Source organism: Salmo salar, chromosome 19 (genome assembly GCF_965601325.2).
Source record: "Salmo salar chromosome 19, fSalSal1, whole genome shotgun sequence".
Lineage (NCBI taxonomy): Eukaryota > Metazoa > Chordata > Actinopteri > Salmoniformes > Salmonidae > Salmo > Salmo salar.
In genome coordinates, this window is record NC_138309.1 from 85,642,501 (window position 1) to 85,667,500 (window position 25,000).

At 51.0% G+C, this 25,000-nt stretch overlaps 1 protein-coding gene across 1 annotated transcript in view; it reads right to left on the reverse strand.

Annotated features, from left to right (window-relative positions):
* LOC106579720 (nuclear receptor coactivator 2) overlaps nt 1–25,000 on the reverse strand; it is a 196,675-nt gene that overhangs the window by 43,638 nt on the left and 128,037 nt on the right. The window contains exons 6-11 of the mRNA XM_082965545.1: nt 24,528–24,716; nt 21,246–21,347; nt 20,433–20,573; nt 19,079–19,226; nt 14,243–15,760; nt 13,752–13,824 (exon numbers count right to left, since the gene is read on the reverse strand). Of these exons, the coding sequence (XP_082821671.1) occupies nt 13,752–13,824; nt 14,243–15,760; nt 19,079–19,226; nt 20,433–20,573; nt 21,246–21,347; nt 24,528–24,716 (2,171 nt within the window). The remainder of the gene's footprint in view (nt 1–13,751; nt 13,825–14,242; nt 15,761–19,078; nt 19,227–20,432; nt 20,574–21,245; nt 21,348–24,527; nt 24,717–25,000) is intronic.

Genomic DNA, 25,000 nt, shown 5'->3' on the forward strand with positions numbered 1-25,000 from the left:
ACCTCCCCTCTCCCTCTACTCCCCTCTCCTCCCACCCACCCACCCACCTCCCCTCTCCCTCTACTCCCCTCTCCTCCCACCCACCCACCTCCCCTCTCCCTCTACTCTCCCTCTCCTCCCACCCACCTCCCCCCGCCTCCCCTCTCCTCCCACCCACCCACCTCCCCTCTCCCTCTACTCCCCTCTCCTCCCACCCACCTCCCCCCTGCCTCCCCTCTCCTCCCCACCCACCCACCTCCCCTCTCCCTCTCTCTCCCCTCCTCCTCCCACCCACCTCCCCCCTGCCTCCCCTCTCCTCCCACCCACCCACCTCCCCTCTCCCTCTACTCCCCTCTCCTCCCCACCCACCTCCCCCCTGCCTCCCCTCTCCTCCCACCCACCCACCTCCCCTCTCCCTCTTACTCCCCTCTCCCTCCCACCCACCCACCCACCCACCTCCCCCTCTCCCTCTACTCCCCTCTCCTCCCACCCACCCACCCACCCACCTCCCCTCTCCCTCTACTCCCCTCTCCTCCCACCCACCTCCCCCCCTGCCTCTCCTCTCATTGGAAGACTCCAGCGGTTAGATGAGTTCACCGTTGCTCTCTCTCTCTGGATTGCTCATCTATTTAGGTAAATGAAAACAGGTTGGTTAGCTGGACAAACTCTATCCTGTCTCATATGGAGAGGAGAGGCAAAGCTCACCTTCAGCCAGTCCACTACTGTAGTCCCTCTCTGATCTTCAGTCAGTCCACTACTGTAGTCCCTCTCTGACCTTCAGCCAGTCCACTACTGTAGTCCCTCTCTGACCTTCAGCCAGTCCACTACTGTAGTCCCTCTCTGATCTTCAGTCAGTCCACTACTGTAGTCCCTCTCTGATCTTCAGCCAGTCCACTACTGTAGTCCCTCTCTGATCTTCAGTCAGTCCACTACTGTAGTCCCTCTCTGACCTTCAGCCAGTCCACTACTGTAGTCTCTCTCTGATCTTCAGCCAGTCCACTACTGTAGTCCCTCTCTGACCTTCAGCCAGTCCACTACTGTAGTCCCTCTCTGACCTTCAGCCAGTCCACTACTGTAGTCCCTCTCTGATCTTCAGTCAGTCCACTACTGTAGTCCCTCTCTGATCTTCAGCCAGTCCACTACTGTAGTCCCTCTCTGACCTTCAGCCAGTCCACTACTGTAGTCCCTCTCTGACCTTCAGTCAGTCCACTACTGTAGTCCCTCTCTGATCTTCAGCCAGTCCACTACTGTAGTCCCTCTCTGATCTTCAGTCAGTCCACTACTGTAGTCCCTCTCTGATCTGATCTTCAGCCAGTCCACTACTGTAGTCCCTCTCTGATCTTCAGCCAGTCCACTACTGTAGTCCCTCTCTGATCTTCAGCCAGTCCACTACTGTAGTCCCTCTCTGATCTTCAGTCAGTCCACTACTGTAGTCCCTCTCCTCTCTGACCTTCAGTCAGTCCACTACTGTAGTCCCTCTCTGATCTTCAGCCAGTCCACTACTGTAGTCCCTCTCCTCTCTGACCTTCAGCCAGTCCACTACTGTAGTCCCTCTCTGACCTTCAGCCAGTCCACTACTGTAGTCCCTCTCTGACCTTCAGCCAGTCCACTACTGTAGTCCCTCTCTGACCTTCAGCCAGTCCACTACTGTAGTCCCTCTCTGACCTTCAGCCAGTCCACTACTGTAGTCCCTCTCTGACCTTCAGCCAGTCCACTACTGTAGTCCCCTCTCTGACCTTCAGCCAGTCCACTACTGTAGTCCCTCTCTGATCTTCAGCCAGTCCACTACTGTAGTCCTTCTCTGATCTTCAGCCAGTCCACTACTGTAGTCCCTCTCTGATCTTCAGCCAGTCCACTACTGTAGTCCCTCTCTGACCTTCAGCCAGTCCACTACTGTAGTCCCTCTCCTCTCTGACCTTCAGCCAGTCCACTACTGTAGTACCTCTCCTCTCTGATCTTCAGCCAGTCCACTACTGTAGTCCCTCTCCTCTCTGATCTTCAGCCAGTCCACTACTGTAGTCCCCTCTCTGATCTTCAGCCAGTCCACTACTGTAGTCCCTCTCTGATCTTCAGTCAGTCCACTACTGTAGTCCCTCTCCTCTCTGATCTTCAGCCAGTCCACTACTGTAGTCCCTCTCTGATCTTCAGCCAGTCCACTTACTGTAGTCCCTCTCTGACCTTCAGCCAGTCCACTACTGTAGTCCCTCTCTGACCTTCAGTCAGTCCACTACTGTAGTCCCTCTCTGATCTTCAGCCAGTCCACTACTGTAGTCCCTCTCTGATCTTCAGCCAGTCCACTACTGTAGTCCCTCTCTGACCTTCAGCCAGTCCACTACTGTAGTCCCTCTCTGACCTTCAGCCAGTCCACTACTGTAGTCCCTCTCTGACCTTCAGTCAGTCCACAACTGTAGTCCCTCTCCTCTCTGACCTTCAGCCAGTCCACTACTGTAGTCCCTCTCTGACCTTCAGCCAGTCCACTACTGTAGTCCCTCTCTGACCTTCAGCCAGTCCACTACTGTAGTCCCTCTCTGACCTTCAGCCAGTCCACTACTGTAGTCCCTCTCTGACCTTCAGTCAGTCCACAACTGTAGTCCCTCTCCTCTCTGACCTTCAGCCAGTCCACTACTGTAGTCCCTCTCTGACCTTCAGTCAGTCCACTACTGTAGTCCCTCTCTGATCTTCAGCCAGTCCACTACTGTAGTCCCTCTCTGACCTTCAGCCAGTCCACTACTGTAGTCCCTCTCTGACCTTCAGCCAGTCCACTACTGTAGTCCCTCTCTGACCTTCAGCCAGTCCACTACTGTAGTCCCTCTCTGACCTTCAGTCAGTCCACAACTGTAGTCCCTCTCTAATCTTCAGCCAGTCCACTACTGTAGTCCCTCTCTGACCTTCAGCCAGTCCACTACTGTAGTCCCTCTCTGACCTTCAGTCAGTCCACTACTGTAGTCCCTCTCTGATCTTCAGCCAGTCCACTACTGTAGTCCTTCTCTGATCTTCAGCCAGTCCACTACTGTAGTCCCTCTCTGATCTTCAGCCAGTCCACTACTGTAGTCCCGCTCCTCTCTGATCTTCAGCCAGTCCACTACTGTAGTCCCTCTCCTCTCTGACCTTCAGCCAGTCCACTACTGTAGTCCCTCTCCTCTCTGATCTTCAGCCAGTCCACTACTGTAGTCCCTCTCTGACCTTCAGCCAGTCCACTACTGTAGTCCCTCTCCTCTCTGATCTTCAGCCAGTCCACTACTGTAGTCCCTCTCTGATCTTCAGTCAGTCCACTACTGTAGTCCCTCTCTGACCTTCAGCCAGTCCACTACTGTAGTCCCTCTCTGATCTTCAGCCAGTCCACTACTGTAGTCCTTCTCTGATCTTCAGCCAGTCCACTACTGTAGTCCCTCTCTGATCTTCAGCCAGTCCACTACTGTAGTCCCGCTCCTCTCTGATCTTCAGCCAGTCCACTACTGTAGTCCCTCTCCTCTCTGACCTTCAGCCAGTCCACTACTGTAGTCCCTCTCCTCTCTGACCTTCAGCCAGTCCACTACTGTAGTCCCTCTCTGATCTTCAGCCAGTCCACTACTGTAGTCCCTCTCTGATCTTCAGCCAGTCCACTACTGTAGTCCCTCTCTGACCTTCAGTCAGTCCACTACTGTAGTCCCTCTCTGACCTTCAGCCAGTCCACTACTGTAGTCCCTCTCTGACCTTCAGCCAGTCCACTACTGTAGTCCCTCTCTGATCTTCAGTCAGTCCACTACTGTAGTCCCTCTCTGACCTTCAGTCAGTCCACTACTGTAGTCCCGCTCTGACCTTCAGCCAGTCCACTACTGTAGTCCCTCTCTGACCTTCAGCCAGTCCACTACTGTAGTCCCTCTCTGATCTTCAGTCAGTCCACTACTGTAGTCCCTCTCTGACCTTCAGTCAGTCCACTACTGTAGTCCCGCTCTGACCTTCAGCCAGTCCACTACTGTAGTCCCTCTCTGATCTTCAGCCAGTCCACTACTGTAGTCCCTCTCCTCTCTGATCTTCAGCCAGTCCACTACTGTAGTCCCTCTCTGACCTTCAGCCAGTCCACTACTGTAGTCCCTCTCTGATCTTCAGCCAGTCCACTACTGTAGTCCCTCTCTGACCTTCAGCCAGTCCACTACTGTAGTCCCGCTCCTCTCTGATCTTCAGCCAGTCCACTACTGTAGTCCCTCTCCTCTCTGATCTTCAGCCAGTCCACTACTGTAGTCACTCTCTGATCTTCAGCCAGTCCACTACTGTAGTCCCTCTCTGATCTTCAGTCAGTCCACTACTGTAGTCCCTCTCCTCTCTGATCTTCAGCCAGTCCACTACTGTAGTCCCTCTCTGATCTTCAGCCAGTCCACTACTGTAGTCCCTCTCTGACCTTCAGCCAGTCCACTACTGTAGTCCCTCTCTGACCTTCAGTCAGTCCACTACTGTAGTCCCTCTCTGATCTTCAGCCAGTCCACTACTGTAGTCCCTCTCTGATCTTCAGCCAGTCCACTACTGTAGTCCCTCTCTGACCTTCAGCCAGTCCACTACTGTAGTCCCTCTCTGACCTTCAGCCAGTCCACTACTGTAGTCCCTCTCTGACCTTCAGTCAGTCCACAACTGTAGTCCCTCTCCTCTCTGACCTTCAGCCAGTCCACTACTGTAGTCCCTCTCTGACCTTCAGCCAGTCCACTACTGTAGTCCCTCTCTGACCTTCAGCCAGTCCACTACTGTAGTCCCTCTCTGACCTTCAGCCAGTCCACTACTGTAGTCCCTCTCTGACCTTCAGTCAGTCCACGACTGTAGTCCCTCTCCTCTCTGACCTTCAGCCAGTCCACTACTGTAGTCCCTCTCTGACCTTCAGTCAGTCCACTACTGTAGTCCCTCTCTGATCTTCAGCCAGTCCACTACTGTAGTCCCTCTCTGACCTTCAGCCAGTCCACTACTGTAGTCCCTCTCTGACCTTCAGCCAGTCCACTACTGTAGTCCCTCTCTGACCTTCAGCCAGTCCACTACTGTAGTCCCTCTCTGACCTTCAGTCAGTCCACAACTGTAGTCCCTATCTGATCTTCAGCCAGTCCACTACTGTAGTCCCTCTCTGATCTTCAGTCAGTCCACTACTGTAGTCCCTCTCTGACCTTCAGCCAGTCCACTACTGTAGTCCCTCTCTGACCTTCAGTCAGTCCACTACTGTAGTCCCTCTCTGATCTTCAGCCAGTCCACTACTGTAGTCCTTCTCTGATCTTCAGCCAGTCCACTACTGTAGTCCCTCTCTGATCTTCAGCCAGTCCACTACTGTAGTCCCGCTCCTCTCTGATCTTCAGCCAGTCCACTACTGTAGTCCCTCTCCTCTCTGACCTTCAGCCAGTCCACTACTGTAGTCCCTCTCCTCTCTGATCTTCAGCCAGTCCACTACTGTAGTCCCTCTCTGACCTTCAGCCAGTCCACTACTGTAGTCCCTCTCCTCTCTGATCTTCAGCCAGTCCACTACTGTAGTCCCTCTCTGATCTTCAGTCAGTCCACTACTGTAGTCCCTCTCTGACCTTCAGCCAGTCCACTACTGTAGTCCCTCTCTGATCTTCAGCCAGTCCACTACTGTAGTCCTTCTCTGATCTTCAGCCAGTCCACTACTGTAGTCCCTCTCTGATCTTCAGCCAGTCCACTACTGTAGTCCCGCTCCTCTCTGATCTTCAGCCAGTCCACTACTGTAGTCCCTCTCCTCTCTGACCTTCAGCCAGTCCACTACTGTAGTCCCTCTCCTCTCTGACCTTCAGCCAGTCCACTACTGTAGTCCCTCTCTGATCTTCAGCCAGTCCACTACTGTAGTCCCTCTCTGATCTTCAGCCAGTCCACTACTGTAGTCCCTCTCTGACCTTCAGTCAGTCCACTACTGTAGTCCCTCTCTGACCTTCAGCCAGTCCACTACTGTAGTCCCTCTCTGACCTTCAGCCAGTCCACTACTGTAGTCCCTCTCTGATCTTCAGTCAGTCCACTACTGTAGTCCCTCTCTGACCTTCAGTCAGTCCACTACTGTAGTCCCGCTCTGACCTTCAGCCAGTCCACTACTGTAGTCCCTCTCTGACCTTCAGCCAGTCCACTACTGTAGTCCCTCTCTGATCTTCAGTCAGTCCACTACTGTAGTCCCTCTCTGACCTTCAGTCAGTCCACTACTGTAGTCCCGCTCTGACCTTCAGCCAGTCCACTACTGTAGTCCCTCTCTGATCTTCAGCCAGTCCACTACTGTAGTCCCTCTCCTCTCTGATCTTCAGCCAGTCCACTACTGTAGTCCCTCTCTGACCTTCAGCCAGTCCACTACTGTAGTCCCTCTCTGATCTTCAGCCAGTCCACTACTGTAGTCCCTCTCTGACCTTCAGCCAGTCCACTACTGTAGTCCCTCTCCTCTCTGACCTTCAGCCAGTCCACTACTGTAGTACCTCTCCTCTCTGATCTTCAGCCAGTCCACTACTGTAGTCCCTCTCCTCTCTGATCTTCAGTCAGTCCACTACTGTAGTCCCTCTCTGATCTTCAGTCAGTCCACTACTGTAGTCCCTCTCCTCTCTGATCTTCAGCCAGTCCACTACTGTAGTCCCTCTCTGATCTTCAGCCAGTCCACTACTGTAGTCCCTCTCTGACCTTCAGCCAGTCCACTACTGTAGTCCCTCTCCTCTCTGATCTTCAGCCAGTCCACTACTGTAGTCCCTCTCTGATCTTCAGCCAGTCCACTACTGTAGTCCCTCTCTGATCTTCAGCCAGTCCACTACTGTAGTCCCTCTCTGACCTTCAGCCAGTCCACTACTGTAGTCCCTCTCTGACCTTCAGCCAGTCCACTACTGTAGTCCCTCTCTGACCTTCAGTCAGTCCACAACTGTAGTCCCTCTCCTCTCTGATCTTCAGCCAGTCCACTACTGTAGTCCCTCTCTGACCTTCAGTCAGTCCACTACTGTAGTCCCTCTCCTCTCTGATCTTCAGCCAGTCCACTACTGTAGTCCCTCTCTGATCTTCAGCCAGTCCACTACTGTAGTCCCTCTCTGATCTTCAGTCAGTCCACTACTGTAGTCCCTCTCTGACCTTCAGCCAGTCCACTACTGTAGTCCCTCTCTGACCTTCAGTCAGTCCACTACTGTAGTCCCTCTCTGATCTTCAGCCAGTCCACTACTGTAGTCCTTCTCTGATCTTCAGCCAGTCCACTACTGTAGTCCCTCTCTGATCTTCAGCCAGTCCACTACTGTAGTCCCTCTCTGATCTTCAGTCAGTCCACTACTGTAGTCCCTCTCTGACCTTCAGCCAGTCCACTACTGTAGTCCCTCTCTGATCTTCAGCCAGTCCACTACTGTAGTCCTTCTCTGATCTTCAGCCAGTCCACTACTGTAGTCCCTCTCTGATCTTCAGCCAGTCCACTACTGTAGTCCCGCTCCTCTCTGATCTTCAGCCAGTCCACTACTGTAGTCCCTCTCCTCTCTGACCTTCAGCCAGTCCACTACTGTAGTCCCTCTCCTCTCTGACCTTCAGCCAGTCCACTACTGTAGTCCCTCTCTGACCTTCAGCCAGTCCACTACTGTAGTCCCTCTCTGATCTTCAGCCAGTCCACTACTGTAGTCCTTCTCTGATCTTCAGCCAGTCCACTACTGTAGTCCCTCTCTGATCTTCAGCCAGTCCACTACTGTAGTCCCGCTCCTCTCTGATCTTCAGCCAGTCCACTACTGTAGTCCCTCTCCTCTCTGACCTTCAGCGAGTCCACTACTGTAGTCCCTCTCCTCTCTGACCTTCAGCCAGTCCACTACTGTAGTCCCTCTCTGATCTTCAGCCAGTCCACTACTGTAGTCCCTCTCTGATATTCAGCCAGTCCACTACTGTAGTCCCTCTCTGACCTTCAGTCAGTCCACTACTGTAGTCCCTCTCTGACCTTCAGCCAGTCCACTACTGTAGTCCCTCTCTGACCTTCAGCCAGTCCACTACTGTAGTCCCTCTCTGATCTTCAGTCAGTCCACTACTGTAGTCCCTCTCTGACCTTCAGTCAGTCCACTACTGTAGTCCCGCTCTGACCTTCAGCCAGTCCACTACTGTAGTCCCTCTCTGACCTTCAGTCAGTCCACTACTGTAGTCCCTCTCTGATCTTCAGTCAGTCCACTACTGTAGTCCCTCTCTGACCTTCAGTCAGTCCACTACTGTAGTCCCGCTCTGACCTTCAGCCAGTCCACTACTGTAGTCCCTCTCTGATCTTCAGCCAGTCCACTACTGTAGTCCCTCTCCTCTCTGATCTTCAGCCAGTCCACTACTGTAGTCCCTCTCTGACCTTCAGCCAGTCCACTACTGTAGTCCCTCTCTGATCTTCAGCCAGTCCACTACTGTAGTCCCTCTCTGACCTTCAGCCAGTCCACTACTGTAGTCCCTCTCCTCTCTGACCTTCAGCCAGTCCACTACTGTAGTACCTCTCCTCTCTGATCTTCAGCCAGTCCACTACTGTAGTCCCTCTCCTCTCTGATCTTCAGTCAGTCCACTACTGTAGTCCCTCTCTGATCTTCAGTCAGTCCACTACTGTAGTCCCTCTCCTCTCTGATCTTCAGCCAGTCCACTACTGTAGTCCCTCTCTGATCTTCAGCCAGTCCACTACTGTAGTCCCTCTCTGACCTTCAGCCAGTCCACTACTGTAGTCCCTCTCCTCTCTGATCTTCAGCCAGTCCACTACTGTAGTCCCTCTCTGATCTTCAGCCAGTCCACTACTGTAGTCCCTCTCTGATCTTCAGCCAGTCCACTACTGTAGTCCCTCTCTGACCTTCAGCCAGTCCACTACTGTAGTCCCTCTCTGACCTTCAGCCAGTCCACTACTGTAGTCCCTCTCTGACCTTCAGTCAGTCCACAACTGTAGTCCCTCTCCTCTCTGATCTTCAGCCAGTCTACTACTGTAGTCCCTCTCTGACCTTCAGTCAGTCCACTACTGTAGTCCCTCTCCTCTCTGATCTTCAGCCAGTCCACTACTGTAGTCCCTCTCTGATCTTCAGCCAGTCCACTACTGTAGTCCCTCTCTGATCTTCAGTCAGTCCACTACTGTAGTCCCTCTCTGACCTTCAGCCAGTCCACTACTGTAGTCCCTCTCTGACCTTCAGTCAGTCCACTACTGTAGTCCCTCTCTGATCTTCAGCCAGTCCACTACTGTAGTCCTTCTCTGATCTTCAGCCAGTCCACTACTGTAGTCCCTCTCTGATCTTCAGCCAGTCCACTACTGTAGTCCCGCTCCTCTCTGATCTTCAGCCAGTCCACTACTGTAGTCCCTCTCCTCTCTGACCTTCAGCCAGTCCACTACTGTAGTCCCTCTCCTCTCTGATCTTCAGCCAGTCCACTACTGTAGTCCCTCTCTGACCTTCAGCCAGTCCACTACTGTAGTCCCTCTCTGACCTTCAGCCAGTCCACTACTGTAGTCCCTCTCTGACCTTCAGCCAGTCCACTACTGTAGTCCCTCTCTGATCTTCAGCCAGTCCACTACTGTAGTCCCTCTCTGATCTTCAGCCAGTCCACTACTGTAGTCCCTCTCCTCTCTGATCTTCAGCCAGTCCACTACTGTAGTCCCTCTCTGACCTTCAGCCAGTCCACTACTGTAGTCCCTCTCTGATCTTCAGCCAGTCCACTACTGTAGTCCTTCTCTGATCTTCAGCCAGTCCACTACTGTAGTCCCTCTCTGATCTTCAGCCAGTCCACTACTGTAGTCCCGCTCCTCTCTGATCTTCAGCCAGTCCACTACTGTAGTCCCTCTCCTCTCTGACCTTCAGCCAGTCCACTACTGTAGTCCCTCTCCTCTCTGACCTTCAGCCAGTCCACTACTGTAGTCCCTCTCTGATCTTCAGCCAGTCCACTACTGTAGTCCCTCTCTAATCTTCAGCCAGTCCACTACTGTAGTCCCTCTCTGACCTTCAGTCAGTCCACTACTGTAGTCCCTCTCTGACCTTCAGCCAGTCCACTACTGTAGTCCCTCTCTGACCTTCAGCCAGTCCACTACTGTAGTCCCTCTCTGATCTTCAGTCAGTCCACTACTGTAGTCCCGCTCTGACCTTCAGCCAGTCCACTACTGTAGTCCCTCTCTGATCTTCAGCCAGTCCACTACTGTAGTCCCTCTCTGATCTTCAGCCAGTCCACTACTGTAGTCCCTCTCTGACCTTCAGTCAGTCCACTACTGTAGTCCCTCTCTGACCTTCAGCCAGTCCACTACTGTAGTCCCTCTCTGACCTTCAGCCAGTCCACTACTGTAGTCCCTCTCCTCTCTGATCTTCAGCCAGTCCACTACTGTAGTCCCTCTCTGATCTTCAGCCAGTCCACTACTGTAGTCCCTCTCTGATCTTCAGCCAGTCCACTACTGTAGTCCCTCTCTGACCTTCAGCCAGTCCACTACTGTAGTCCCGCTCCTCTCTGATCTTCAGCCAGTCCACTACTGTAGTCCCTCTCTGATCTTCAGCCAGTCCACTACTGTAGTCCCTCTCTGACCTTCAGCCAGTCCACTACTGTAGTCCCTCTCTGATCTTCAGCCAGTCCACAACTGTAGTCCCGCTCCTCTCTGATCTTCAGCCAGTCCACTACTGTAGTCCCTCTCTGACCTTCAGTCAGTCCACTACTGTAGTCCCTCTCTGATCTCTCATTTAGTTCTGCCTTCATCAATAATTCAGCCCTCAAATCAAATTGTATTCATTAGTCACATACACATATTTAGCAGATGTTATTGCGGGTGTAGCGAAATGCTTGTGAACAAAGAGGGGGACAGAAAAACAGAATGAGAGAGAGAGAGAGAGAGAGAGAGAGAGGATAGAGGGAGTGAAAGAGAGAGGATGGAGGGAGAGAGATGAGAGCGGGGAGAGAGAGAGGATGGAGGGAGAGCGAGAGAGGATAGAGGGAGAGAGAGAGGAGAGAGGGAGAGAGAGAGGAGAGAGGGAGAGGATAGAGGGAGAGAGAGAGGAGAGAGGGAGTGAAAGAGGACAGAGCGAGAGAGAGAGAGGATAGAGGAAGAGCGAGAGAGAGGTTAGAGGGAGAGAAAACGGGAGTAGAGCCGTAACTGTGTGTGTGCAGCTACTTCATAGACGGCAAGTACCCCGACGCAACGAACATAATTCCCGGTGCCACCGATGCTCCTCTGACAAAGAAACGCGTTTTAGTTCAAGGGGATATTTTGCCCTCCGTTACCCAACACTACTTCAATAGTCAAACAGGAATTTCCACCTCCCTTTTAACTGATGTAATTAAAAAGTTGGAGTGGTTTACTTTAAGAGAGAGAACACACTGTTTTTTAGGGTGGATCCACAGCCCTACATTACACCCTACACCCTTCCTTCTGGTATTTTAGTAGGGCCGGGATGATACAAGTATTGTAATATTTGTTCCATGGCAAAAATGAAAACCTGAAGCAGACCTAACTCTTTGGTCTTCCTGTATGTAACATATTGTGTGCTATAGTTTAGTAAAATAAATGTGAGTCTAGATGACACCATAATGATGTTTGTTTCCAACGTTAGGGCTGTTTTCCTAAAGAAGTAAAGTCTGTGTGGTGTTTTGTTTCCTTGCTACGATACTAACAAGTATCACGATACAGGTATCACGCTGGCCCTACTTTCTAGGGCGGATCCACTGTACTTCCTTACACCCTACCTTCACTATCAGCTGCTTTGCTCCTCTAGATTCAACAACGTTCCAACATCCTGTTCTGACATTCCAACATCCTGTTCTGACATTCCAACATCCTGTTCTGACATTCCAACATCCTCTTCTGACACTCCAACATCCTCTTCTGACATTCCAACATCCTGTTCTGACATTCCAACATCCTGTTCTGACATTCCAACATCCTGTTCTGACACTCCAACATCCTGTTCTGACATTCCAACATCCTGTTCTGACATTCCAACATCCTGTTCTGACATTCCAACAGACAGAGAGAGAGAACAAGATAATGCCAGAGAGCACAGCGTGAGAAAGACAGAGGATGAAAAAGAGAGCAAGTCAGATGTTCTCAGTACTTCCTGCAGTATACATGACTGTTTCCTGTTGTTCTCAGTACTTCCTGCAGTATACAGGCTTGTCTCCTGTTGTTCTCAGTACTTCCTGCAGAATACAGGCTTGTCTCCTGTTGTTCTCAGTACTTCCTGCAGAATACAGGCTTGTCTCCTGTTGTTCTCAGTACTTCCTGCAGAATACAGGCTTGTCTCCTGTTGTTCTCAGTACTTCCTGCAGAATACAGGCTTGTCTCCTGTTGTTCTCAGTACTTCCTGCAGAATACAGGCTTGTCTCCTGTTGTTCTCAGTACTTCCTGCAGAATACAGGCTTGTCTCCTGTTGTTCTCAGTACTTCCTGCAGAATACAGGCTTGTCTCCTGTTGTTCTCAGTACTTCCTGCAGAATACAGGCTTGTCTCCTGTTGTTCTCAGTACTTCCTGCAGAATACAGGCTTGTCTCCTCGTTGTTCTCAGTACTTCCTGCAGAATACAGGCTTGTCTCCTGTTGTTCTCAGTACTTCCTGCAGAATACAGGCTTGTCTCCTGTTGTTCTCAGTACTTCCTGCAGAATACAGGCTTGTCTCCTGTTGTTCTCAGTACTTCCTGCAGAATACAGGCTTGTCTCCTGTTCGTTCTCAGTACTTCCTGCAGAATACAGGCTTGTCTCCTGTTGTTCTCAGTACTTCCTCGCAGAATACAGGCTTGTCTCCTGTTGTTCTCAGTACTTCCTGCAGAATACAGGCTTGTCTCCTGTTGTTCTCAGTACTTCCTGCAGAATACAGGCTTGTCTCCTGTTGTTCTCAGTACTTCCTGCAGAATACAGGCTTGTCTCCTGTTGTTCTCAGTACTTCCTGCAGAATACAGGCTTGTCTCCTGTTGTTCTCAGTACTTCCTGCAGAATACAGGCTTGTCTCCTGTTGTTCTCAGTACTTCCTGCAGAATACAGGCTTGTCTCCTGTTGTTCTCCAGTACTTCCTGCAGAATACAGGCTTGTCTCCTGTTGTTCTCAGTACTTCCTGCAGTATACATGACTGTTTCCTGTTGTTCTCAGTACTTCCTGCAGAATACAGGCTTGTCTCCTGTTGTTCTCCAGTACTTCCTGCAGAATACAGGCTTGTCTCCTGTTGTTCCTCAGTACGTTCCTGCAGAATACAGGCTTGTCTCCTGTTGTTCTCAGTACTTCCTGCAGAATACAGGCTTGTCTCCTGTTGTTCTCAGTACTTCAGATCTGCAAGAATACAGGCTTGTCTCCTGTTGTTCTCAGTACCTTCCTGCAGAATACAGGCTTGTCTCCTGTTGTTCTCAGTACTTCCTGCAGAATACAGGCTTGTCTCCTGTTGTTCTCAGTACTTCCTGCAGAATACAGGCTTGTCTCCTGTTGTTCTCAGTACTTCCTGCAGAATACAGGCTTGTCTCCTGTTGTTCTCAGTACTTCCTGCAGAATACAGGCTTGTCTCCTGTTGTTCTCAGTACTTCCTGCAGTATACAGGCTTGTCTCCTGCTCTGATCACATAGGGCTCTGGTAGTAGTGCACACTATAGGGAATAGGGTGCCATTTGAGACTCAGACAAATAGGGTAGGCAGGCTACAGAAGCCCACTTTTATAAAACTACAGACCTGATCCATCTACTTCCTCGACTACTTCCTCGACTACTTCCTCTACTACTTGGACATATTTGTGGTTTCACCAGAGCTCACTCAATCTCCCTCCCCTCCCCTCTCTCTCACCAAACCTCTCTCCCTCTCCTGCTTCTTTCTCAATCTATTCTGTCTCTCTCTCTCACCAACCCTCTCTTTCCCTCCTTCCCTTGCTCCTTACTAGGTACCAGCCAAAATCTGTGGACAGCAGGACTTTGACTGTTCTGCTTTTTCTAGCGGTACTACTACCCTGGCTGGATGTGGAGAGGTAGAGAGGAACCGTGCTCTGTAACCCAGATACACAGAGAGAGACAGAGACAGAGAGAGAGAGACAGAGACAGAGACGAGAGAGAGAGAGAGAGAGAGAGAGAGAGAGAGAGAGAGAGAGAGAGAGAGAGAGAGAGAGACAGAGAGAGAGAGAGAGAGAGAGAGAGAGAGAGAGACGAGAGAGAGAGAGAGAGAGAGAGAGAGAGAGAGAGAGAGAGAGAGACAGAGAGAGAGAGAGAGAGAGAGAGAGAGAGAGAGAGAGACAGGGGAAACAAGAGCAACAGAAGCACATGGCAGGAAGCGGCTGTGCTGACCAATAGGAACGCAAGTTACTATGAACACAGCGAGAAGTGGGTCGTATTCATTAGTGCGCACTGTGGCAAACATTTTTTGAAACAGGAAAACTGGCGTTTCTGATTGGACTTGTGTTTATCCTTTAGGGAGGTGGCGTGGCCCCCTGGGGCCCCTGGACCGTAAGGGCCCCCCAGGCCTGACGAGGGGTCCTTGGAGTCCCCTCCTCCGTTGGGGGACAAAGGGGTGTCGAGGGGTTGGGACTTGGTGGTGAGAAGCTGGAGGAGTTTGGTGTGGCCCTTGTTGTCACAGCGTTGACTACGGCTCTGTGCGTCGGGGCCACCTTCGAGGTCATCCCTCTCCTCTGTGATGTCAGCGTGGTTACCGCTGCGACCGTTCCCGTCCGAATGTCTCTGGTCATACTGTCCACTCTGACCATGTTCCTGCTCTCCGTGAGCGCCCAAAGAGTCCCCATTTCCGTTACCGCCGCCAAGCTTCGACATCATGGGAGGGTTGACTCCTGATCCCATCAGCTTCCTGTCAGGTGATCCCATCAGCTTCCTGTCAGGTGATCCCAGGGCGTGTGTTTGAGGATGCTGGCCCACGGCGCCGTGAGGGTGTGTGTGTCCACCACTGCCGTGTCTGACCCCGTGACACTCACTCAGAGCCTGCAGGGCCGACAGAGAACTACTGCCGTAGCTGTGACTGTTAGCCACAGGACCGCTACCTCCAATCCCGACCCCTGTTCCAGACCCACACATCCCCACAGGGGAGGGCGAGTGCAGGCTTGGGGCCAAGCGAGGGCTCCCTGCCATCCCTGGACTCGCCCGGTGCCTAGGGGACAACATAGAAATCTGTTGCCCCGGATGGGCCCCTCCGGCTGGGCTAGGGCTACCTCGAGACGGGCTGCTCATCCTCCAATTAGCCCCTTGCTGGTTAGGATGGATGGGGAGGTTCATGCCCACGCCTCCCTGTAACCCTCCGGGGTGGCCCACGGGCTGGGGAGGGCAGCCGTAGTGGTAGTCCTGTATGTGTTCCGACCCTGGCCCCATGGGCCCGAGCCCTGGTTCTCTGGACCCTGGCCCCATGGGTCCGAGCCCTGGTTCTCTGGACCCTGGCCCCATGGGTCCGAGCCCTGGTTCTCTGGACCCTGGTCCCATGGGTACGAGCCCTGGTTCTCTGGACCCTGGCCCCATGAGTACGAGCCCTGGTTCTCTGGACCCTGGCCCCATGGGTACGAGCCCTGGTTCTCTGGACCCTGGCCCCATGGGTCCGAGCCCTGGTTCTCTGGACCCTGGCCCCATGGGTCCGAGCCCTGGTTCTCTGGACCCTGGCCCCATGGGTCCGAGCCCTGGTTCTCTGGACCCTGGCCCCATGGGTCCGAGCCCTGGTTCTCTGGACCCTGGCCCCATGGGTCCGAGCCCTGGTTCTCTGGACACTGGACTTCCATGAAGAGGGGAATAGAACGTGCTGTTGGAGCTGATTGTAGTGTCCTGTCCCTGGGGGCCCAGACCAGAGAGGGTCCCCTGGGTTGGAGGGGTTATGGAGGGGTTGGGGCTGATCCCTGGCCCCTGCTGCTGTCCACCGGGCCCCATGTCTTGACCCGGTCCCAGATCATACCTTGATTGTTCCCTGGGAATGATGCAGGAGGAAACAGGGAGAGTTAGAAACATAGAGCAGTAAACTACTACTACACAAACTGGGAATCTTCTGCCATCAAAGTTTATCTTCCTGCCACAATCACTGACGCATCACACACACACACACACACACACACACACACACACACACACACACACACACACAGCGCTCTGGGCAACAGTAGTGCCACTATATAGGGTTGGTTAACTTGCTCAGCCTTTTGTAGGCCCGCAGATCAATTTCCGAAACCGAGGCTCCCGACCCAAACAACTCAGTCGAGGTCTTAACTTACTGTTGAGTTAGAATGCCAGTCACTGACCAGGGGCGGTTCTGGGAGGGGGCCAGCGGGGGCCAGTGCCCCTGTGGCAACAATTTTTGGACCCCCTTGTGGCCCCCCTAAATGTGGAGTATGAAATCATTTTTACATAACACATTTTTGCTATGGTTCTTTTTTTACATCCGTTATTAGACGGTGGCAACGATGATGATTATGAACTTTTGCCTGCTAATGCAGTGAAGAAAACGATACGACAACAATAACGTCTAATCTAACTGGCCCCTCTAACAGTACAACTGGCCCCAGCTTGGCCCCCCCCCAGTTGAAATGGTCTAGAACCGCCACTGGTCATTGACAGCCACTCAATTAGCTCACGTCAGCTAACACTTTTTTAGATTGGTGAGTTAGTCTAGCCAGTTACCTAAACTTGTAGTAATCATGGCTGAACACTGACCGAGCACACAGGGCAAGTGCCCAGGGGGCCCCAAACTCCAGGGGGCCCCAAACTTCAGGGGGCCCCCATTGATGTTGTTAGTCACTCAGATATCAAATTAACATGGCATAAGTCATGTGTAGATATGCAGGAAATTAGCTTTAAAAAGGGCAACATTTTCTCTACGACCCCATGGCAGAATTAGCAGAATGACAAAATGTGTTCTCTCTCCGCCATCAAGACGGAGGACAGTCAAATGTTTTTCCCGCGAGACGGTGGGCCCCACCAATCAAATCTCGCTTAGGGCCCAAAAAACGTCTAGGGCCGGCTCAGACTACTGGTACAATGCATTTAGTGAAGTAATTTAACTGTACGTATACATACTGCTGCCCCTCATGATGAGTTCAGATTGTTATGTGGCCCCCAACCCGTCAAAGTAGCCATTTGGAACAAAGGAACATCCTCTATTCAGAGAGACACACAGGTCCCCCACAGAGAGACAGACAGGTCCCCACCCACAGAGAGACAGACAGGTCCCCACCCACAGAGAGACAGACAGGTCCCCACCCACAGAGAGACAGACAGGTCCCCACCCACAGAGAGACAGACAGGTCCCCACCCACAGAGAGACAGACAGGTCCCCACCCACAGAGAGACAGACAGGTCCCCACAGAGAGACAGACACGTCCACCACAGAGAGACAGACAGGTCCCCCAAAGAGAGACAGACAGGTCCCCCACAGAGAGACAGACAGGTCCCCCACAGAGAGACAGACAGGTCCCCCACAGAGAGACAGACAGGTCCCCCACAGAGAGACAGACAGGTCCCCCACAGAGAGACAGACAGGTCCCCCACAGAGAGACAGACAAGTCCCCCACAGAGAGACAGACAGGTCCCCCACAGAGAGACAGACAGGTCCCCCACAGAGAGACAGACAGGTCCCCACAGAGTGAAGCCATGCAGGTGAAGCTCACACACAACATAAGTTGACTATGGCTATGAGGCCATTGAGAAGGGCATCGGAGCACCAACATGCAAGAACAGGTCCACGCTCACTCACACCACACACCCTGAAACCCCTAATGTAAACCACTCTGGATACACCCTGAAACCCCTAATGTAAACCACTCTAGTTACACCCTGAAACCCCTAATGTAAACCACTCTAGTTACACCCTGAAACCCCTAATGTAAACCACTCTGGTTACACCCTGAAACCCTTAATGTAAACCACTCTGGTTACACCCTGAAACCCCTAATGTAAACCACTCTGGTTACACCCTGAAACCCCTAATGTAAACCACTCTGGTTACACCCTGAAACCCCTAATGTAAACCACTCTAGTTACACCCTGAAACCCCTAATGTAAACCACTCTGGTTACACCCTGAAACCCCTAATGTAACACACTCTGGTTACACCCTGAAACCCCTAATGTAAACCACTCTGGATACACCCTGAAACCCCTAATGTAAACCACTCTAGTTACACCCTGAAACCCCTAATGTAAACCACTCTAGTTACACCCTGAAACCCCTAATGTAAACCACTCTGGTTACACCCTGAAACCCTTAATGTAAACCACTCTGGTTACACCCTGAAACCCCTAATGTAAACCACTCTGGTTACACCCTGAAACCCCTAATGTAAACCACTCTGGTTACACCCTGAAACCCCTAATGTAAACCACTCTAGTTACACCCTGAAACCCCTAATGTAAACCACTCTAGTTACACCCTGAAACCCCTAATGTAAAGCACTCTGGTTACACCCTGAAACCCCTAATGTAAACCACTCTAGTTACACCCTGAAACCCCTAATGTAAACCACTCTAGTTACACCCTGAAACCCCTAATGTAAACCACTCTAGTTACACCCTGAAACCCCTAATGTAAACCACTCTAGTTACACCCTGAAACCCCTAATGTAAACCACTCTAGTTACACCCTGAAACCCCTAATGTAAACCACTCTAGTTACACCCTGAAACCCCTAATGTAAACCACTCTAGTTACACCCTGAAACCCCTAATGTAAACCACTCTAGTTACACCCTGAAACCCCTAATGTAAACCACTCTAGTTACACCCTGAAACCCCTAATGTAAACCACTCTAGTTACACCATGAAACCCCTAATGTAAACCACTCTAGTTACACCCTGAAACCCCTAATGTAACACACTCTGGTTACACCCCTGAAACCCCTAATGTAAACCACTCTAGTTACACCCTGAAACCCCTAATGTAAACCACTCTAGTTACACCCTGAAACCCCTAATGTAAACCACTCTAGTTACACCCTGAAACCCCTAATGTAAACCACTCTAGTTACACCCTGAAACCCCTAATGTAAACCACTCTAGTTACACCCTGAAACCCCTAATGTAAACCACTCTAGTTACACTCTGAAACCCCTAATGTAAACCACTCTGGTTACACCCTGAAACCCCTAATGTAAACCACTCTAGTTACACCCTGAAACCCCTAATGTAAACCACTCTGGTTACACCCTGAAACCCCTAATGTAAACCACTCTAGTTACACCCTGAAACCCCTAATGTAAACCACGCTCTGGGTCAGGGGTCAGGGGTCAGGGAACATACCTCTGTAGCAGGTGTAGAGACATGTAGAGCTGGGGTTCGTTGGTGGCAGGGGAGCGGACCAGCTTGCTCTTGGTGTGAGCCGACACGATGGTCCCGTCTGACAGAGAGAAGCTGTAGATGGGGCTGAACGCCTGGCCGTGATGCAACACTGGATGGAAAGGGACACACACGAGGAAGGACCTACTGTATTAATAAAAAGGAAATCTGGGATTCAAAACGACGACAAAGCAGTCACCCCATCACATTTTTTGGGGTAAACAGCTGAGTGGATGGGGCTGGAGAAATGTAACCACTCAAATTCATGGACGGAGCTTTGGATTCAAGGACTAACATGAAGTGTTGTGATTCTCTAAGATGATATAGGCCTCGTCAGGTAGTCTAAGATGATATAGGCCTCGTCAGGTAAAGGTGATATAGGCCTCGTCAGGTAGTCTAAGATGATATAGGCCTCGTCAGGTAAAGGTGATATAGACCTCGTCAGGTAGTCTCAGATGATAAAGGCCTCGTCAGGTAAAGATGATATAGACCTTGTCAGGTAGTCTCAGATGATAAAGGCCTCGTCAGGTAGTCTAAGATGATATAGGCCTCGTCAGGTAAAGGTGATATAGACCTCGTCAGGTAGTCTCAGATGATAAAGGCCTCGTCAGGTAAAGATGATATAGACCTTGTCAGGTAGTCTCAGATGATAAAGGCCTCGTCAGGTAGTCTAAGATGATATAAAGGCCTCGTCAGGTAAAGGTGATAAAGACCTCGTCAGGTAAAGATGATACAGACCTCGTCAGGTAGTCTCAGATGATACAGACCTCGTCAGGTAGTCTCAGATGATACAGACCTCGTCAGGTAGTCTAAGATGATAAAGGCCTCGTCAGGTAAAGGTGATTTAGGCCTCGTCAGGTAAAGGTGATATAGACCTCGTCAGGTAAAGGTGATATAGACCTCGTCAGGTAAAGGTGATATAGACCTCGTCAGGTAAAGGTGATATAGACCTCGTCAGGTAAAGGTGATATAGACCTCGTCAGGTAAAGGTGATAAAGACCTCGTCAGGTAAAGGTGATATAGACCTCGTCAGGTAAAGGTGATATAGACCTCGTCAGGTAAAGGTGATATAGACCTCGTCAGGTAAAGGTGATAAAGACCTCGTCAGGTAAAGGTGATAAAGACCTCGTCAGGTAAAGGTGATATAGACCTCGTCAGGTAAAGGTGATATAGACCTCGTCAGGTAAAGGTGATAAAGACCTCGTCAGGTAAAGGTGATAAAGACCTCGTCAGGTAAAGGTGATATAGACCTCGTCAGGTAAAGGTGATATAGACCTCGTCAGGTAAAGGTGATATAGACCTCGTCAGGTAATCTCACCCTCTTGTTGGTGTCTCTTGGCGAAGGACATCTCTCCGTCGTTCTGTAGGTGAAACCTCTGGATGCTTGTCCTCACCAGGTCTTCCCAGCCAGGCTTCATAGAGGCTCTCAGAAGACTGGTGTCTAGTGACGTGATCTTACCTAGGGACACAGCGGAGAGAGAGAGAGAGTCAGGTTATTGAGCTTACACACACACACACACACACACACACACACACACACACACACACACACACACACACACACACACACACACACCACCTGGCCATATGTTTTATACACTCAGGAGACCTCCTCTCTGTCCGTCACACACGCTGTTCTCTCAGTGTGCAGTATAAATGGACGGAGGATTAAGCATAGCTGTCAGGTAGACCGCAAGGTGAGTGACAGCTCGGACTAAAGAGCAGGTACGGTGCCAGGACAGCACTCCACCCGGGGTCACTGGTTGGGTCGGCATTCAGACCACCTCTCTACCATAGTTCTCTCTTCACAGTGAGAAAAGTTCCTTTGTCACTGGAAACCTCATTTAAAGAGACTTAATGTAATTGGATACAATCTGTCTGGTCATACCGGTCTGGCTGTGTGATTGGTTAGGGTATTGCTGGTCATTTATTAGATTGTTTTCCAATTGGTTAAGATCCGTCTGGTGGACAGCATTGGTCATTATTCAGGCCGTGTGATTGGTTATTGGCAGCCTGGTGGTATGATTCAGCGGATGTGATTGGTTAAATGTCTGGTCCGGCGGTATGATCCTTGCCGTGTGATTGTTTATGCCAGGTCAGGTGGTAGGATTTTAGTGCTGTGATTGGTTACCTTGCAGGTCCTGGCGGGTGGTGAAGCTCTCGTGCGTGGGAAGAATTGGCCTCGCCTTCATGGGCATCCTGCGTGCCACACAGATCAGACATGACTGGAAGTCTAGAAGGAGGGGGAGAGAGGGAGGGAGGGGGGGAGGGAGAAAGGTGGGGAGGGGGAGAGGGAGAGGGTGGGAGGGAGGGAGGGAGGGAGGGAGGGAGGGAGGGAGGGAGGGAGGGAGGGAGGGAGGGAGGGAGGGAGGGAGGGAGGGAGGGAGAACAGGGGGAGAGAGAGGTGGGAGGGGGAGAGAGAGGTGGAGGAGAGAGAGAGGTGGAGGGAGGGAGAAAGGGGGAGAGAGAGAGGTGGGAGGGGGAGAGGGAGAGAGAGGTGGTGGGAGGGGGAGAGGGAGAGAGAGAACAGGGGGGAGAGAGAGGTGGAGGGAGGGAGGGGGAGAGGGAGAGAGAGAGGTGGAGGGGGAGAGAGATAGGTGGGAGGGGAGAGGGAGAGAGAGAGGTGGGAGGGGGGAGAGGGAGAAAGGGGGAGAGAGAGAGGTGGAGGGAGGGAGGGAGGGAGAGAGAGAGGTGGAGGGAGAGAGGGAGGGAGAAAGAGAGAGGGGGAGGAAGAGAGAGGGGAGGGAGCAAGAGAGAGAGGGGGGAGAAAAGAGAGATGGGAGAGGAGAAAGAGGGCAGGGAGAGATGGAGCGGGGGAGGGGGAGCATTGGAGAGAGTGAGAGAGAGAGAGAGAGAGAGAGAGAGAGAGAGAGAGAGAGAGAGAGAGAGAGAGAGAGAGAGAGAGAGGAAGGGAGGGAGGGACAGAGCAAGAAATAGGGAGGGGAGAGAGAAGGGAGGGAGAAGGGAGGAGGGAGCGAGAAATTGAAATACGTTTTTTTCCAGAATGTGTTCTTAATAATCTAGTAGTTATTAATGACTGTGGGGCGAAGGGCTGTGCTCCTTCACTACAGACAGTATAACAGGATCAGGATGTAACAGGGGACATGATGACAGTATAACAGGATTGTAGCAGGGGACATGATGACAGTATAACAGGGGATATGATGACAGTATAACAGGATGTACAGGGGACATGATGACAGTATAACAGGATGTAACAGGGGACATGATGACAGTATAACAGGATGTAACAGGGGACATGATGACAGTATAACAGGGGACATGATGACAGTATAACAGGATGTAACAGGGGATATGATGACAGTATAACAGGATGTAACAGGGGACATGATGACAGTATAACAGGATGTACAGGGGACATGATGACAGTATAACAGGATGTACAGGGGACATGATGACAGTATAACAGGATGTAGCAGGGGACATGATGACAGTATAACAGGGGACATGATGACAGTATAACAGGATGTAGCAGGGGACATGATGACAGTATAACAGGATGTAGCAGGGGACATGATGACAGTATAACAGGATGTAGCAGGGGACATGATGACAGTATAACAGGGGACATGATGACAGTATAACAGGATGTAGCAGGGGACATGATGACAGTATAACAGGATGTAGCAGGGGACATGATGACAGTATAACAGGATGTACAGGGGACATGATGACAGTATAACAGGATGTAACAGGGGACATGATGACAGTATAACAGGGGACATGATGACAGTATAACAGGATGTAGCAGGGGACATGATGACAGTATAACAGGATGTAACAGGGGACATGATGACAGTATAACAGGGGACATGATGACAGTATAACAGGATGTAGCAGGGGACATGATGACAGTATAACAGGATGTAGCAGGGGACATGATGACAGTATAACAGGATGTAACAGGGGACATGATGACAGTATAACAGGATGTAACAGGGGACATGATGACAGTATAACAGGATGTAGCAGGGGACATGATGACAGTATAACAGGATGTAACAGGGGACATGATGACAGTATAACAGGATGTAGCAGGGGACATGATGACAGTATAACAGGATGTAACAGGGGACATGATGACAGTATAACAGGATGTAGCAGGGGACATGACAGTATAACAGGATGTAACAGGGGACATGATGACAGTATAACAGGATGTAGCAGGGGACATGATGACAGTAAAACAGGATGTAACAGGGGACATGATGACAGTATAACAGGATGTAACAGGGGACATGATGACAGTATAACAGGGGACATGATGACAGTATAACAGGGGACATGATGACAGTATAACAGGATGTAGCAGGGGACATGATGACAGTAAAACAGGATGTAACAGGGGACATGATGACAGTATAACAGGATGTAACAGGGGACATGATGACAGTATAACAGGGGACATGATGACAGTATAACAGGATGTAGCAGGGGACATGATGACAGTATAACAGGATGTAGCAGGGGACATGATGACAGTATAACAGGATGTAACAGGGGACATGATGACAGTATAACAGGATGTAGCAGGGGACATGATGACAGTATAACAGGATGTAACAGGGGACATGATGACAGTATAACAGGGGACATGATGACAGTATAACAGGATGTAACAGGGGACATGATGACAGTATAACAGGATGTAGCAGGGGACATGATGACAGTATAACAGGATGTAGCAGGGGACATGATGACAGTATAACAGGATGTAACAGGGGACATGATGACAGTATAACAGGATGTAGCAGGGGACATGATGACAGTATAACAGGATGTAACAGGGGACATGATGACAGTATAACAGGATGTAACAGGGGACATGATGACATCATAACAGGATGTAACAGGGGACATGATGACATCATAACAGGATGTAACAGGGGACATGACAGTATAACAGGATGTAACAGGGGACATGATGACAGTATAACAGATGTACAGGGGACATGATGACAGTATAACAGGATGTAGCAGGGGACATGATGACAGTATAACAGGATGTAGCAGGGGACATGATGACAGTATAACAGGGGACATGATGACAGTATAACAGGATGTAACAGGGGACATGATGACATCATAACAGGATGTAACAGGGGACATGACAGTATAACAGGATGTAACAGGGGACATGATGACAGTATAACAGGATGTAACAGGGGACATGATCTCCCTCCCTCCCTCCCTCTCTTCATACCTTCTGCCTCCTCCTTGATGCTCTTGGGTTTACAGTGAATCTCTCTCCCTCTCCCTCCCTCTCTCTCTCCCTCCCTCCCTCCCTCCCTCCCTCCCTCTCTTCATACCTTCTGCCTCCTCCTTGATGCTCTTGGGTTTACAGTGAATCTCCCTCCCTCCCTCCCTCTCTCTCTCCCCCCTCTCTTCATACCTTCTGCCTCCTCCTTGATGCTCTTGGGTTCGGAGACAGCGAAACACTGCAAGGTCTCATATGTCTGTTTCTGTCCCTCGTGGTCGTTGGTCTCCTCCTGGTTGTCACTGTGAGGGTTGATCAGCATACGACAGTTAAACGTGTGACTGCTCCTCCTGGGACCTTCACTGGACCACGGCACCCCGTTGACTACAGGGAGAGAGAGAGGGGACGGGAGATGGGGACGACGACAAATTAGTCATATTTAACCAATATTAGCCTATATATGCTTTTGGGTCACTCAAATGAAGATGAAAAAGACACAGAGAGAGAGAGAGAGAGAGAGAGAGAGAGAGAGAGAGAGAGAGAGAGAGAGAGAGAGAGAGAGAGAGAGAGAGAGAGAGAGAGAGAGAGAGAGAGAGAGAGAGAGGGGGGAAGACAGAAAGACAGAGAGAGAGAGAGAGAGAGAGAGAGAGAGAGAGAGAGAGGGGGGG